Below are 15,251 nucleotides of genomic sequence, written 5' to 3' on the forward strand. Positions count from 1 at the left end.
TCAAGGAAAAGGAAGAGGTTATAAATGAGATTATTATTATTATTATTATTATTATTATTATCATTATACTATTTATACATTGAGTATGAGTTTATATTTTATGAGAAATACTTTAATCAGAACCTTACCAAGGTTTGAAATAGAGAAAACTCCTCAAAGAGGAAACTAGTGATTATTATTACCTAAATAGGAGGCTATTGCTAATATTGTTGTTATTATTATTGTTGTGAGATTTGAGAAATAATGTACTATCTTAATCTCAGCATTTTCATACATTATTTTCCAAATCTCAATTACTAAATCTCTGAGATGGGGTCTCAATCCAACACTCTTCCCATTATACTCCTTCCTCAAGTACAAGCTTGTCTCAGAATTCCCACTGACACTTCCCAGCCAACTCTCTCAACATCCTCCCACCCACTCCCCAAGAACACATCTCTTGAAGGTCCCCCAGGGACCATGTCACTTGCACCAACCTCACACTCCCTTCATTGCATTGCAGATCTCCTTTGCAAGGCCCAACCTCTCTCTCTCGCTCTTTCTCTGCAAGTAAAGGAACAGTGATCTTTGGAACATGGACTGTAGTGCTGTAGGTCCCCAAGATTGCAGTGAGAATCCACATTGGTCATCGTTCCATGCTTTCCTTCTCTAATCAATTCCACTTCCTCCTATAAAAATCCTTCCTTTTGCGTGATCTCTCCCTCCATTGTTCCTGGCCTGCTCGGAGGTGTCCATTGCTCCATGCTCAGTGCCGCGTTGGATTGCAGGGGGAATCAACACTGGTCATTATTGCATGCGTTATTCCTGTAATTAATTCGTTCTTTTGTTATAGAAAAATCCTTCCTTTTGTGTAATCCCTCCCTCCATTGTTCTTCGCCTGGTTTGAGGTGCCACTTGGTTCCTCGTTCTTATCCTGCTTTGGTCGCAGCCTCCAAACTCCACTTGCGGTTGCTTTAGCGTGTTCATCACATCCATTCTTTATTTGGTTGGTGACCTCCTTCCTTCTCTGTCATCGTTTTCTTTCGGCTTCGCTCTTGGCCATTTCTTCAAGGATTGTTCTGCTCGTTCCCGCTTTTCGGTAGAGAGTTCGTGGTTTTAACGACGCGTGGAAGGTTCCGCGTCGTCTTTTGACGGCCACCGTCCCTCCGGGAGTGGGTGACTCCGCTTTGTCGGAGTGGTTCGTCTGTTATCGCTTGTTTAGTCGCAAAGATTTGGTTTTTCGATCTCGGGAGGAGAGAAAGGGTTGCTGGTCGTCGTAAAAAATTGATTTTTGTTTGCTCTTTTGTGTCTCACAGTTGAGATCGGTTTCTTGCGTTGATCGAGGGCATATGATGGCGTTGCTTGCTGTGGCCGGATCGAGATGAGAGGTGGGGCGGGCGCTGCCGGGGCCGGCCAGAGCGAGGCCAGGCACCGATCGGGGGGAAGTCCGTGAGTGTCTCTGTTCTTGAGATGTTCAATTGCCTCGTGTTTCGATATAGCCATCTTGAATTCTTGCGTTCTACTGTCAAGTAATCATGAAATGCTTACTTTTGCTCTGTTCTGTTCGTCGCTTCTTGTTTTGCCATCTTTGTGTTCAATGATTTGCTCAAGAAGGAAGTGTAGAATTGAAGTCGGCAGTGACTATTTCCCTTGGTTCCGATTAGTATATTCTGATGCTTTTGCTGCTATAGGATTGGAATTGGAGATAAACTACCATTTTAAGAATCAAGATTGACCCTAACAATGAATGCTTGCTGTTTCCGTCTTTGCTTAGCTTAGTTCATGGCTCTCCAGTTCATGTTTTCTTGGATTTATGCAATCATTCAGAAAAGAGATTTGAATCAAAATTTCTGAAGGAAGAATTCTTGGCTACGTTCCTATCATATGCTCCATAATCAGCTTCATCTGCTGTGTTAAATCTGCTCTTCTATTGTTGCAGAGTCATTTATCATTTTGATGTAGGTCTTCATCTGTTCTCTAGTTTCCTTGCATCATTGGATAGTCTCTTCTTCCCCTTGAACTGCTGATGCTCACCATGTCTTTGAGTTAGAAGCATGTTTCTGAAGGCTAATTTATGTTGCTTAGGTAAATCTGAATTTAATTCTATAGTCTAATCAATTAAGGAGGTTCTAAAAAGAATCGACTATGGTGGCACTTACAATGCATTTAAGTAAAATTAGTTTGAATTATACTATTTTCAGTTGTAGAATAATTGGATAGAGACTATATTAGCAGGAATGCTTTGGGACTAATCACATATGCTAGAATATAAAGAATGAAGAAAGTTCACCATCAAACATATAGTAGTTTGGCCATAAAGTCTTGTTCACAGGGAATCTAGCAATATTTGCTGCCTAGGCAGGAAGGCAGTGTCATCACTACAAACTATACCATTTTTCGGCCACATCGACAGACACATGATGGAAAAACCTATAATTGCCAAGATTAAATTTTGTGATACCATGTAACAAGGTTTCATAATGTTCAGGTTTTTGTTGTGTTATTTCGGTCTATCGTAGATGGTGCTTTGTTTTTCAGGACATCTAATGCATGCTCCTAATTGAACCTTGATTTAAGGGGAAGTCGAAGGAAGAACGGCCGAGTGCAAGAAGCAACAAATCTAAACAAGGATGATGAAGGTTTAGATGAGTAGGCAAAATTCCATGTTATTTTGTAAGAAGTTTGACTAATTAATGGTAAAGAAACTAATTTTTGATTCGGAACAATGGTGAGTCAGGATGTATGAGTGTCATTGTGAGGTTAGCTGCCATCAACATGTCTTGTTACTGCATCATACAAGCTTCACTGCTGTCACCTGCTTCTCTAATTTCATGTATTCTGAATCTACATGGACCGATTAGATTTCCTAATTAGTCTTTCATCCTGACTTAGTGTCTGTGCAAACAAAAGGAGCTCTTGCAGAAGCAGTGACTTCAGACAAGCCGACAAGCCATTCAACAGTTTTTTTCCAGAGAGGAATTCATCCTGGAAGCTGCACACATTGAAACTTGGCTTGATACTCATTGTATTTTGCACCTTTTTGACCTTTCTCCACTCTCCTGCGGCTTATCATAATGATCATTCGTTGCATGCTGGCTCTAGGTAAGTGCCTTTTCCTGATCTGCTTTTCATTGCTGGACTTTAATCATCACACATGTTCTGTGCTTGTTTTCCACAAACAGATGATCATATTCCATGACTTTTTACTGTTTCTGCTGGGAATCTTAGCTTATGCTCGTCAGAAATGCCATTGCAGGACCAGGTTTAAGGATGTTGGATGGTTATGGGACAAATCCAAACCTGATCCGCGGTATGTGTCGCATTCGAATGTTGATTGGGCTCAAATCATGATGTGTGTGGCACAGATGGATGCCAGTAAAGGAAATCTGAAAATTGGCTTACTGAATTTTAACATTTCTGAGATCAACCAGTGGCGCCAACTCGTACCGAACGCAGGGATTTCTGTCATCCAACTTGATTATGCAGAGAGTAAGATTACTTGGGAGGTCCTTTATCCTGAATGGATCGATGAGGAAGAAGAATCCGAAGTCCCCTCTTGTCCCAACCTACCTGAACCCAAGTTCTCTAAAGGCCTCCATTTGGACCTCATTGCAGTCAAGCTTCCTTGCAGTGGCTCAGGGAGCTGGTCAAGAGATGTTGCTCGATTGCATTTGCAGCTTGCAGCTGCGAAAGTCGCTGCAGGGTCTCCGGCAGGCCGCCACCCTGTTCATGTACTTTTCGTGACCGACCGTTTCCCTATCCCGAACCTTTTTACGTGCAAGAACCTCGTCATGAGGAGAGGAAATAATTGGTTGTACAAACCAGACTTGCATCTGTTGAAGGAGAAGCTACAGCTTCCTATCGGATCATGTCAGCTCGCACTCCCCCTCGAGGCAAAAGGTCAGTATGATTCTCATTTCTTTTCTTTAATTTGCCTTTTTATTTGTCAGGTTTTTCTCAGATTAAAAGTTTAGGACTTGGCAGTTGAAAGGCTCATCAATTTCTCGCTTGTACTTCCAATTAGCATCATTGAATCTGTAGAACCTAAACATGTTCACCTTCGACTCATTGTGATAACAGAGCGGCCGCAATCTGATACTCCTCACCGAGAAGCATATGCCACCATACTCCACTCTGCCAATGTTTATGTCTGTGGTGCCATTGCAGCAGCCCAAAGCATTCGGTTAGCAGGATCAAAGAGAGACCTAGTGATCCTCGTTGATGAAACAGTCAGTGATCACCACCGAGGCGGTCTCGAAGCTGCAGGATGGAAGATCAAAACTATCACAAGGATCCGAAATCCCAAGGCCGAGCGTGACGCTTACAACGAGTGGAACTACAGCAAATTCAGGCTTTGGCAGCTCACGGAGTATGACAAGATCATATTCATCGACGCAGACCTTCTCATCCTACGAAACATTGATTTCTTGTTCACTACGCCTGAGATCACCGCCACAGGAAACAACGTGACGTTCTTCAACTCGGGCGTGATGGTTGTCGAGCCTTCCAACTGCACGTTTCAGCTGTTAATGGATCATATCAACGAGATAGAATCCTACAATGGTGGAGACCAAGGTTACTTGAATGAAATCTTTACATGGTGGCACCGTATACCGAGGCACATGAACTTCCTGAAGCACTTCTGGTTCGGCGATGAGGAGGAGATCAAAGCGAAGAAGATTCGTTTGTTTGGCGCTGATCCTCCGCTTCTCTATGTTCTTCACTACCTGGGCCTGAAGCCATGGCTGTGTTTCCGGGACTATGACTGCAACTGGAATGTGGACATAATGCAGGAGTTCGCGAGTGATGTCGCGCATGCAACTTGGTGGAAAGTGCACGATACGATGCCGCAACACTTGCAGAGCTTCTGTCTTCTAAGATCAAAGCAGAAAGCTGGACTGGAGTGGGATCGGAGGCAGGCGGAGAAGGCAAATTATTCTGATGGCCATTGGAGACGAAACATTACCGATCCTCGTCTAAAGATATGTTTCGAAGACTTCTGCTACTGGGAGAGCATGCTATGGCACTGGGGCGATCCCAACTGGTTTGATAATGACACCACATCTAATCCCACACCAAAATCATAATCATCCATTGTTCTTGCTTTGCCAATCTCGCTGAATTCTTTTCTCCGATGGACATAAAAGTTCTTAGAACTAGGCTGTTTAAGAGCTTCACAGGATAGATGATGCTCTGCAAATAATATATACGTATATATAGAGAGGTGAACATCTTCTTTTTGTTTACCTTGATATCATGCTTTGTCATGTTCTGTGGAGTGTTAAGCTCCGTTTTCTGCTGTGGGTAATCTTGTATTGGTTTCACGAACTGTTTTGTTCTTTATGTCATTCCTATCTTTGAGTGAATTGAGCAGAGAAGACATGCAACAGAGTTGTAGCTGGGGAGAAGATGACAACACCTTACCTCTCGTGGGCTTGTGATTTCGAAATCCATGTTCTTTCTACCCCAAAATTGGCCTCAGAACATGCAAAAGCCTGAACACATCCCAACTTGGAATAATGGACAGGGAATTCCAGTTCAGGGAAGGAAGAAACAGAGTGCTCTTTCCACTACTGTGCTACCACTTCAAGACAGAGTCTAAACTTGGATGCAATGCCACCCGAACATACAAAGTGCATTATTTCAGCTGACAGGTAGTGAGCAGCTTCCAAATCAAGAGAGAAAAAGACTAGATTTGGGAATTCCATGCTGAAGTCAAGGAAGGGATGGTGACACATGGTGGTGGAGCTGCAATGACACCTGCTTCTTACACCCTCTGTTACATGCGATGACTGTGACACATATCCGATTCCCCTCACCCTTTCTTTATGTAACATGCAGCTCCTTCCTCTTCTTGACCGTATCCAAGTTCTTTGCTCCTCCTTTCATGGCTATCTTAACACCACCATGTGTCCTCATGTTGTTCGTTCCATCGGTCATGGTTCTCATCTCCTCGCTCCGAGGGTTTTCTGTGGGTGAACTCGAGGTCGGATTCTACTCCACCTCTTGCCCAAATGCCGAGGAAATTGTTCGCTGGGTAGTCGCCGAAGCTGCAAATTCTGACTCTGCCATTCCTGCAGCCTTGCTGAGGCTCCATTACCATGATTGCATTGTTCGAGTACTCCGCTCTTCCACCTTCGTCCTTTTTACTACTTGTGATTGCTCGAGCATGAGCGTTTCTTTGTTTCCATCTGTCTGTGTTCGAGGGATGCGATGGATCGATACTGATAAGAGACCCAGATGACGCCAGCCTAGAGAAGAAATCGTCAAACCACGCCGGGGTGCGCGGCTTCGACGTGATCGACCGAGCGAAAGCCAGGTTGGAAGCCGAGTGCGAAGGCGTCGTCTCCTGCGCGGACATCGTCGCTCTCGCAGCCCGCGACGCCGTCTTTCTGGTACAGACTGCAAGCCGAATGAATCATTGGGTGACGTTTCGCCTTGCGTCGAGGTTTCATGGGAAATCTTGCTGTGCATGAAGCAGAGCCGAGGGCCGTACTACGATGTCCCGACGGGGCGAAGGGACGGCAGAGTCTCCAACGTCTCCGACGCCTCCCACATGCCGGACATTCGCGAGTCCGTCGCAGTCCTCAAAGCAAAGTTCGCTAAGAAAGGCCTCTCGGAGAAGGATCTGGTCCTCCTCAGTGGTAATCGATCGACTCCTTCCTCTCCCATGCATGCGGCACGATCGATCCGCTACCTCGTTCCATCTAATCTGCAATGGCGTTCTTCCAGCGGCGCACACGATCGGAACGACGGCGTGCTTCTTCCTGCAGGACAGGCTGTACAACTTCTTTGAAGGCGGCGGCTCCGACCCCTCGATCAACCCTCATTTTCTGCCGGAGCTGAAGCTGCGCTGCCCGGCGGGCGGGGACATCAACGTCCGGCTGCCGCTCGACCCCGGGAGCGAGACGGTGTTCGACATGCACATACTCCGCAACATCCGCTCCGGCCTCGGGGTGATCGAATCGGACGCCAAGCTCTACGCCGATGCGTCGACGAGGGCCATCATCGACTCCTACTTGGGCTCCCTAAGTCCAGTGCCGTCCTTCGACAGGGACTTCGCGGAGTCCATGGTGAGGATGGGAATGCTTGACGTGCACACAGGCTCGCACGGCGAGATCAGGCGCGTCTGCTCCAGATTCAACTGAGCTCTCCGTACTTTTTTGTTTTGCAATGCTCTGTGAAAAGGGACGTGTGCGGTATGCGTATAATGGCATTATAGAAAATAGGCCAACATATCAATAATATACGTTTAATGAGTTTGACGAGAGATGACCGAGAGAAATTATGGCACCCAATTTAATTTCTTTTTTTTGGGTTAGAAATCGAAGTAGATTGAATTAATTTATAAGGTCACATATCTACTTTAACTCAAAATGTTTGGATACATCAATCGAATAAATCGACGAGGGCTCATATGCCATGAGATGTCTCCACGGAAGTCATTTCACCTTGACGGTGCTCCTGTGTCTCGATCCAGCGACCAAACACGCCACCTGGGGGAGGAACGGGATTGCGTCACACGTGTTTTGCGATGGCGCCTCTTCAGATACCAATAGGAAGCCGTCGTTTCCTGGTTGGTGGTGTAGGCCCGCCTGAGGATTTCTTGGCCGACGAGCCGCGTCATTTGCAACCTTGTCGTAACGGTTTGCGGTGAAAGCTGCGACCCGCGACTGAGCAACGGCGCGCGTCTTATCCGAAAAGGGCGAAGGAAGGAGAGGCGAGAAAGAACCGATGGTGGGGAAGAGACTCCAAGAACCCCCCAGTCCGTCGCGGTCCCGTTCCGACCCATGGCTTCTCTTCTCTCGTCTTCTGCCACTCTCCACCACAACTCCCTCTCCCTTACCTCCCCCTCCGCCGCCCTGGCGAGGGCTGGGCCGCATCGGCTGCCGCGGATCAGGGCCGTCAGCTCTGCCGAGCCCCAGAAGGAGACGCCCGCCAAGAGTTCCGCTGAAGCGACCAAGACGCCCGTCCCCACGCGCTCACCTACTTCCTTGCCCAAGAAGCCCGTCTATTCGAGTATTCTCCTCTTCCGTCCTCTATCTCGTCAAGCCGATTCTTGGATTTTAAGATAAACCCTAATTTTCGAGATGAAAAATAGTTCTTAGCATGGATCATGTCTCTTCTCCGCATACGTGAACAATGTTATGCGGCAGACGATTTTATTCGATAAAAAGATGTGATTTTGAGGATCGGAAGATAGTTGGTTGAACTGTTAGCTGAAGTCTGAAGATTAATTTGGTTTGATTAAAATTGATAACTGGCTTTGTTCTGGAGAATTTATATCCTTGATTATATTGAAAGAATCTGTTTTTCTAGTCCACATTCGTTTTTGTCATGATAAGCCAACATGTTGAAATATTCTACTGAAATTAAGCTTGTTTAAGTGTAGAAAATAATATCAGTTGAAAATTCTTACAAAAAATATCTCGATGGATGATTGGTCATGGAAAGAAGTTATGATTCTATATGAAAGCAACTATGTTTCCTCTTCAATTGCTGTGGGAGGGATGAAGGAGACTTTGCTCATTGTTCTTTTCTTGCAGTGAAAAAAGGGCAGATTGTGCGAGTGGACAAAGAGAAATACCTAAATAGCATCAATGTGAGCCTGTTCTGACATGCACTCTTCCTATCTGTGCCATTATTTATGTTCTTTTTCTCCATTGTTATTTTGTTTATGAATGAGCTTCTAAGAACAAATTCAAGTTTCCTGATTCTCCAGTTATCCTAAAAGAATATATTATCTTTGCTCTCTAAGCCTCTCCTTGCAATGTGTCATACATCAGCATTGTTGCATCGGCATTAGCTTTCCAAACTCTATTTCGTTACAAAGTGGAATTCAATTTTAAAAGCTATGGTTTGTGCATGTTGATGGTAGATAGATAGTTGATGTGCAAAGATTGAGATAATGAGAAAGAGGTTTTAGGTCATGCATGCTGGATTGACATAAGTTGCATATTTTTCTTATATTATGCAGCATAAGTAAGGGTTTGGTGGTGGTGAGCGTTGACAACAGATGAGCCACATTGTCTTTCACAGCACAAACAAGATTTACAAAGCCTAAAGAGAAAAAGCGTAGAGAGGACAAAGCACTAGGGGAACAGAGAGCACAGTGGGATGGGGGAGGAGGATTTGTACAAATTGGAGGGTTGATAGATTTTGACTATAGAATTAAGTCATGGAATAGGCTGGAATTTGAAAAGCCAAGCCCTATCTTAAAAGGAATAATCGAGACATGTTGTTCGACTTATGAAGAGTGTCATTTGTTCCCTTTAGTTGTTTGTCTAATTTTGTTAGGATTGAGAGCTAGATTTGCTTCTGCTGTTTAATTTTGAACAGAAGTTGATTCAAATTTTGTCAGATTATTTTCACAGAGTGGTTAAAAAGAACATTTAGCTGCTGACTTCCTTATATCTTTGTTGAAGTTTGTGTTCAGTACATTACGTTCTGAGTGCTTATACTATCATAACAAAGTTGTCATATGGATAACCAGTTATACTTTACATTTCAGTATCTGTCTGTTGGCCACCCTCCTTATTACAAGGGATTGGATTACATATATGAAGACCGCGGTGAGGTGCTCCCCACTTTGTTACACCTTTTGAGTTGATATTGGCACATTCAACTTGTTTTTGTCTTTCTCATGTTTTATTTCCACTTGCATAATCAATCCAGTAGTTGTGCTTTTTTGTGCTCATATTGTATTCTATCTCTTTGCTGTTTACTTTGTACTTTTAGGTCTTGGAACTCCGAATTTTCGAGACTGGGGAACATGCTCTTGTAAGTAATTCTCATTCTGATCCCTTCTTCTTCTTCTTTATTTACTACTCCAAAGATATCCTTCTTCCTTAATGATTTTATGCTGATGGGCTTGCAAAGGCTCCTCTGGAGGCTTTTTGTAATATTACTTTGTTCATTTCAATTTATTTTGGATTAACCTTCATAACAAGTCTGGCCAGCTTCCAGTTTTTTTACTGTTACTCTATGTTGAATAACAGTCAAATTCTTGTGCTATATATAACTACTACAACCTGCCTCTTTCCATATGTTGCTGTTTTATGCTATCCCGAAACTTGTTTCCCTCTAAGTTTATTTGGAGCTTTCTTAAGTACGAAAGAAGTGCACATAGCCAACTATTGATGAGCCTAGAGCGGTGGAGATCTAATTGCTAATACTATTGATTGCTATGTCAAAGTGTTTTTAAAAGCGTTGGGTGCCAAGGTCTCAAAACGTCCGAGACGCTAGGTGCTCGCCTAGGCATCTGCCCGAGCGAAGCGAGGCGCTCCTGAATATTATAATTAAAATAATATGCGGCTAAATAGAAATACGCTAAATACGTTTATGGAGACCTATGTTAGAATTAAACTGCTCCAAAAGTATCTTGTTAACTAGGAATGCTTTGCTCCTCTAAGACATCATTAAGTAAAAGCTAAGGGAGTTTCATGAATAAATCAAAGTGCATATTGTCCATGGTGTTGTAGATACAACAAATATATTTAAATTGCTCCAAATGAGTTGCTGCTCATCCATTCGCAATTTAATTAACTAGAAGGTGAGGGAATGGACGAAGCAGTTTAATTAACAGGAAGGTGAGGGAAGCAGAGGGCGGTGAAAGAAACTGCAGTTACGAATGAACGAAGCTACAGCGGAGGACGAAGGCAGCATATGATGTTAATGACGGCGGACAGAGCTGCAGTGTCGGATGGAGCGTGCAAAGGTGGTGAGCGAAGGCGATGAAAGAGGCTACCATCGGCGGCAGAGAGAGCTACTACAGTAGCAGACCAAGCTATAGTGGTGGGTGAGGTTTAGGGTTTAGACGAGCTGTGGTGGCGGACGAGCTGCAGCGATGGACGAGTTGCAGTGACGGCAATCGAGTTGCAACGACGAACGAGATTGGATGAGGCTGCCGATGATGGCGGCCAGAGTGAACAAAGGCGACAGATGTAGGGTTTCATTTCACCTTTGTTTTCTTTTACTGGGTCGGGCAAGGGAGGGGGTTGGACGGTGTTAGGGTAACTACGTTAGTTGGTTCGATCGAACCAACTTATAAGTCCAATCGAACCAAAGTTTGAACTCAACCAAATTTGGCTCGTGCGCTTGCCCGAGGCGCCTGGCCCTTGGGTTCAGGTGAGCGCCCGAGTAGTGCTTCATTGAAGCGTTGCGCCTAGAGTTTCTGCAAGGCACTCGGGCCTCACCTTGCCGGAGTGCCCGAGTGCCTTTTGAAAACACTGCTATTTCAAAAAGTGTCTGGTACTACTTTGAGCTGCATTCTTTTATCCGAGTCCTTTGGTTTATGTTGGCCAAATGAGTCTTAAACCTACTAGGAATTAAGTTCATGAATCCATGGACTATACGTGTCCATAAAGGAAATACCTCGCATGATAGCTTCTCATATTCTGTGAACTATATTTACAGCTTATCTTCACTTAAACGAAGTCCCAGAGAAATCTATGGAATTTTATAGCAGTAGATAAGCAACTAAAGGCATTGTAGGAAATAGCAGTAAAAAATCTTGTTGAGTTTTGTAAGTGTTGTTTAAGTTTCCAGTATTCTGCATTTTATTACTGTAACTGAACTAAACTGCTCAAAATCTGCTCCTTTTCCATCTGTTTATGGCCTTTTACTATACCTTTTTCTGATTTATACTACTTGAGTTGTAAATGAATACTTAAGTTGAAAGGCTGTTTAATGCTTTGCTTGAAAACTCACTTGTAGCTTATAGGGTTTGACATTTATATCATCATACTGTCACGTATTTAGCTGAGATTGCCTAAGGTATGCGACACCCAAACAATATTCATCCACAAGGGTCATCTTAGACCTTAACTTCGTGCAATCCACAAAGGACTTGCAGAAAGAAGAAAAATGTTAGAGAAACGGATATGTGGGTAATAAGATAACTAGGATCGCAAGAAACCCAAAGCAATTTGCTTTTACTCGACACAAAAAGCTCTCGGAAATGGGTTGAATGACGTCACGCAAAGGGGGGGAGGGTTTGAAGGCAGGTGCATGCCCAATGTTCACATAGCACTTTCGTCGAACAGAAAGCGGGCACACTAAAGATGTTGCGCTACATCTCAGACATATAACCAAGGCCCCATCAGGTCTAGTGCTACCCAGGGGGTTCTAGGATGCTGAGAATGTTTCGCACTGTAAGAAGATCACCTAGAAACCAGCTCATGGCACCTAAGAACTGGTTTGTTTTGGCTTATTTTCCTCTCCGCGTGATGCCACATAGTTAGAAATATTCCGAGTTTTACAAAATATAAAAAAAATAAAACAAAAAAATCAACAACAAATCAAAATGAGGTTGATGGGTACTTTCTACCCTATACATGCTACCTACAAGAAAACACTTGAAAACACAAAAAACAATGGGAAACAAGAACTGAAAAGCGTTATGAGCATGTGTTAAAAATCTTGACTTCATTGCTCCATGATGGTGCATCCAAGCTATATCAATGATTGATCATATATTCTTGAAGCTTTTTGACCCAATCCTGCCAAAAGTTATGGTTGGTTATTGAGGTTCATGGAAAAAAAACTTATCACCTTTCTTCTCTTTGGATTATATAACTCAATCAAGTGTTCTTGTCACAATCCGACCTGATGGGATAACTAGCCTGTCGAACATCTTGATCGCATTGCTTCATGATGGTACATCCAAGCTATATCAATGATTGATCACATATTCTTGAAGCTTTTTAATCCTACCAAAAGTTGGAAAAATACTGATCACCTTTATTCTCTTTGGATTATATAACTCAGGCCAAATTGTTTGAGGTTCATGGAAAAAATACTTGTCATCTTTCTTCTCTTTGTATTATATAACTCAAGCAAGTGTTCTTGTCACAACCTGACTTGATAGGATAACTAGCCTATCGAACATCTTGATCGCATTATTTCATGATGGTACATCCAAGCTATATCAATGATTGATCATATATTCTTGAAGCTTTTTAATCCTACCAAAAGTCGAAAAAATATTGGTTACCTTTATTCTCTTTGGATTGTATAACTCAATTCAAAATGCTTAATTGACATCCTCATTAAGGCCCAACATAACGATGTGATAATTGACTTGTCAACTTCGTTTAGTCCAAACCATTGGTCAAATGCTTAAGCTGAAGTTGATAATAGTATACTTAGTTGACTCTTATAAGTGAATCTTAGTTTTACCCATTTTCGATGTGAGACTAATCGAGGTTTTACAGTTAGCGGTTCAAATCAAACAGATAAGGATCGAACTGAATCGAACCATTTTTTCGGTTTAGTTAAAGTAAGGTAGGCCAAACTGGAACCAATTTGGATCTACCTAACCTAACTGATTTAAAACCGGATAATCCGATTCGGTTAATCGGTTTATAATTTTAACTTTATATATATATATATATATATATATATATATATATATTAAATGAATCGATTCAATTTAATCAAATCGAACCAGAATCTTGGTCTAATTGGGCGACACGATAAGATTTGTGAAATTGAGCCCATGTCATTTGTAAAATTGGGCCTTTGAGTTGGTTTGATTAATCAGTTTGAACCAGTTAAGAGCTTAGGATAGTGAACTCAACCAGATTGATATCTTTGAAATTAAAATCAGTTCAGCTTGAACCAGTTAACCGAACCAAAGAAGAGTACCCTCAAATCAGAACTGTTTATAGCCTTCAAGATGGTGAATCGGTTTGGACCGAACCAGTTCGGTTCAGGTTTGGTTCCAATTGGAATTGATTTTCGAGTTCAATTTGAACACCCCTAGTTATAATTCTTCTCAAGCTTGAGGCTATCTAAAATTTTATAAGTAATGCTCTAGTCTAGTTTGATCTGATATACATAATGTTGAAGATTATCAAGCTGATTGTAGTCAAGTCATGTATGGCTTTGCTTGAAATTAGGCTTGATCTTTATCAAGCTAGTTAGCTTGATATGCCATTCTAGTTTTTATTAAAATCATTTTGAGTTTGATCAGGGACTAATTTGATTGAACCAACCACTGGTGCCTTCTCCAGATATGATTGCTTAAGAATAAATCAAGAAGTCCAAGTGCTAGCGCCACATGTTGCTAGTTACGAAAGTCATGGCAAAACCTCATCAGATTCAGCTTTTCTATAGTTGGCCTTTTACCTCGACAGCATAATACTTTCACTGTTAATAAACCTTCTGCCATTGGCTTGTTTGTGTAACTATGATTTTTATTAATGATGCATCTAAATCTATCATTCAAATGTATCTTTTGTTCGATCAGATCCTATTCTTCATCAGTACTTCCTTTATTTTGTTTTAATGATAAGTAACTTCAATCTCGATATGTCTGCCACTAGAGAGATTTCCTTTTTTGGCCAATATATGGTGTAACCAGAGGCTGGAATTCAATATAATTTCAACTTTTTTTATTTCTAACCACAGGTCGCTTGGGTAGGGATTCCTACTGCACCTGCATGGCTACCAACAGACATGCTTATCAAGGTTAACGCTTCTATCTAAAACACTTTTGATACTATTCACGTTGTAAGATTACTGTTGAATGTTCAGTGAAATTGGGGAGGACATACTGTAGGGACTAACTAGCGGAATGAACAGTTTGTTATTACTGAAAGAAGCAGGAGAATGAGGTCAAGTGATTATATATCATCCACACATATATCCCTCACACTTATAACATCATTTTTGCAGTCGGAGAAACTCGACTACGAGAGGATGTGACCTGGGAGGGAGCTTCATCCTTATGAAGTATATATTTGCAGAGATCAATGAAGTCATTCACACCAAAGTTGTTTCTTGTTTTTCTTATATGTTCAATGACAGATATTTTGCAACAAAAATATATGTTCCGTGAACACATATTTTCGTTTGTGGTTTCTTTCGCACAGTGCAGTCTGGTGTGGGTAGTCCAATTCAAGTTTGGCTACCTGCCTTTCTTCGTCAATGGGACAACTCAGTGTGTGTTCGTCGAGATGAGTTTCTTCGCATCTAATGTGGACTAAACCAAAACTCAGGTTTGGCTCGGTTTAATTTGTTGGGTCAATTGGTAAGATTTGTCGAGTCATTCCTAAACTTAGAGGTGGCCGGAAATCGAATCCTAGTTGGGTTCGCACCACACCATAAATAGTTGGGAGAATAGTAGAATTGCTCGATCCAAAACCGATTTACCTGCAATTTTTTTTGCTTCTTCAAACTCGAACTTAACATATGAAAATAGTTGTTATTAATTTTCTTAATCGACTAATCTTTGAAAGAATAATGATAAATAATATTTAAATTCGACT

At 42.2% G+C, this 15,251-nt stretch overlaps 3 protein-coding genes across 9 annotated transcripts; all 3 read left to right on the top strand.

The window, feature by feature from the left end:
- The first annotated feature begins 364 nt into the window (after positions 1-364).
- LOC103978479 (putative UDP-glucuronate:xylan alpha-glucuronosyltransferase 3) lies at positions 365-5,280 on the top strand. 6 transcript variants are annotated; one of them, XM_009394278.3, is made up of 6 exons: positions 365-806; positions 929-985; positions 1,296-1,428; positions 2,872-3,081; positions 3,236-3,879; positions 4,060-5,280. In XM_009394278.3, the coding sequence occupies exons 3-6, from the start codon at positions 1,361-1,363 to the stop codon at positions 5,064-5,066; spliced, it is 1,929 nt and encodes a 642-aa protein (XP_009392553.2). In that variant the 5' UTR covers positions 365-806; positions 929-985; positions 1,296-1,360; the 3' UTR covers positions 5,067-5,280. The 6 variants fall into 6 exon arrangements, with proteins under 6 accessions (XP_009392553.2, XP_009392550.2, XP_009392552.2 ...); XM_009394275.3 differs by having other exon boundaries at positions 365-985; XM_009394277.3 differs by lacking the exon at positions 929-985.
- Positions 5,281-5,628: 348 nt separating this feature from the next.
- Positions 5,629-7,249, top strand: LOC135632673 (peroxidase 43-like). Of its 2 annotated transcripts, none has more exons than XM_065141337.1 (4): positions 5,629-6,097; positions 6,186-6,374; positions 6,461-6,623; positions 6,712-7,249. In XM_065141337.1, exons 1-4 carry the CDS (start codon positions 5,768-5,770, stop codon positions 7,125-7,127), a joined length of 1,098 nt encoding a protein of 365 aa, XP_064997409.1. In that variant the 5' UTR covers positions 5,629-5,767; the 3' UTR covers positions 7,128-7,249. The 2 variants fall into 2 exon arrangements, with proteins under 2 accessions (XP_064997409.1, XP_064997408.1); XM_065141336.1 differs by having other exon boundaries at positions 5,824-6,097; positions 6,458-6,623.
- Positions 7,250-7,643: 394 nt separating this feature from the next.
- Positions 7,644-14,826, top strand: LOC135583931 (NAD(P)H-quinone oxidoreductase subunit O, chloroplastic-like). Its single transcript, XM_065141338.1, has 6 exons — positions 7,644-7,998; positions 8,526-8,581; positions 9,491-9,556; positions 9,718-9,759; positions 14,392-14,451; positions 14,659-14,826. Exons 1-6 carry the CDS (start codon positions 7,770-7,772, stop codon positions 14,686-14,688), a joined length of 483 nt encoding a protein of 160 aa, XP_064997410.1. The 5' UTR covers positions 7,644-7,769; the 3' UTR covers positions 14,689-14,826.
- Positions 14,827-15,251: the final 425 nt, after the last annotated feature.

Source organism: Musa acuminata, chromosome BXJ3-3 (genome assembly GCF_036884655.1).
Source record: "Musa acuminata AAA Group cultivar baxijiao chromosome BXJ3-3, Cavendish_Baxijiao_AAA, whole genome shotgun sequence".
Taxonomy (NCBI): domain Eukaryota; kingdom Viridiplantae; phylum Streptophyta; class Magnoliopsida; order Zingiberales; family Musaceae; genus Musa; species Musa acuminata.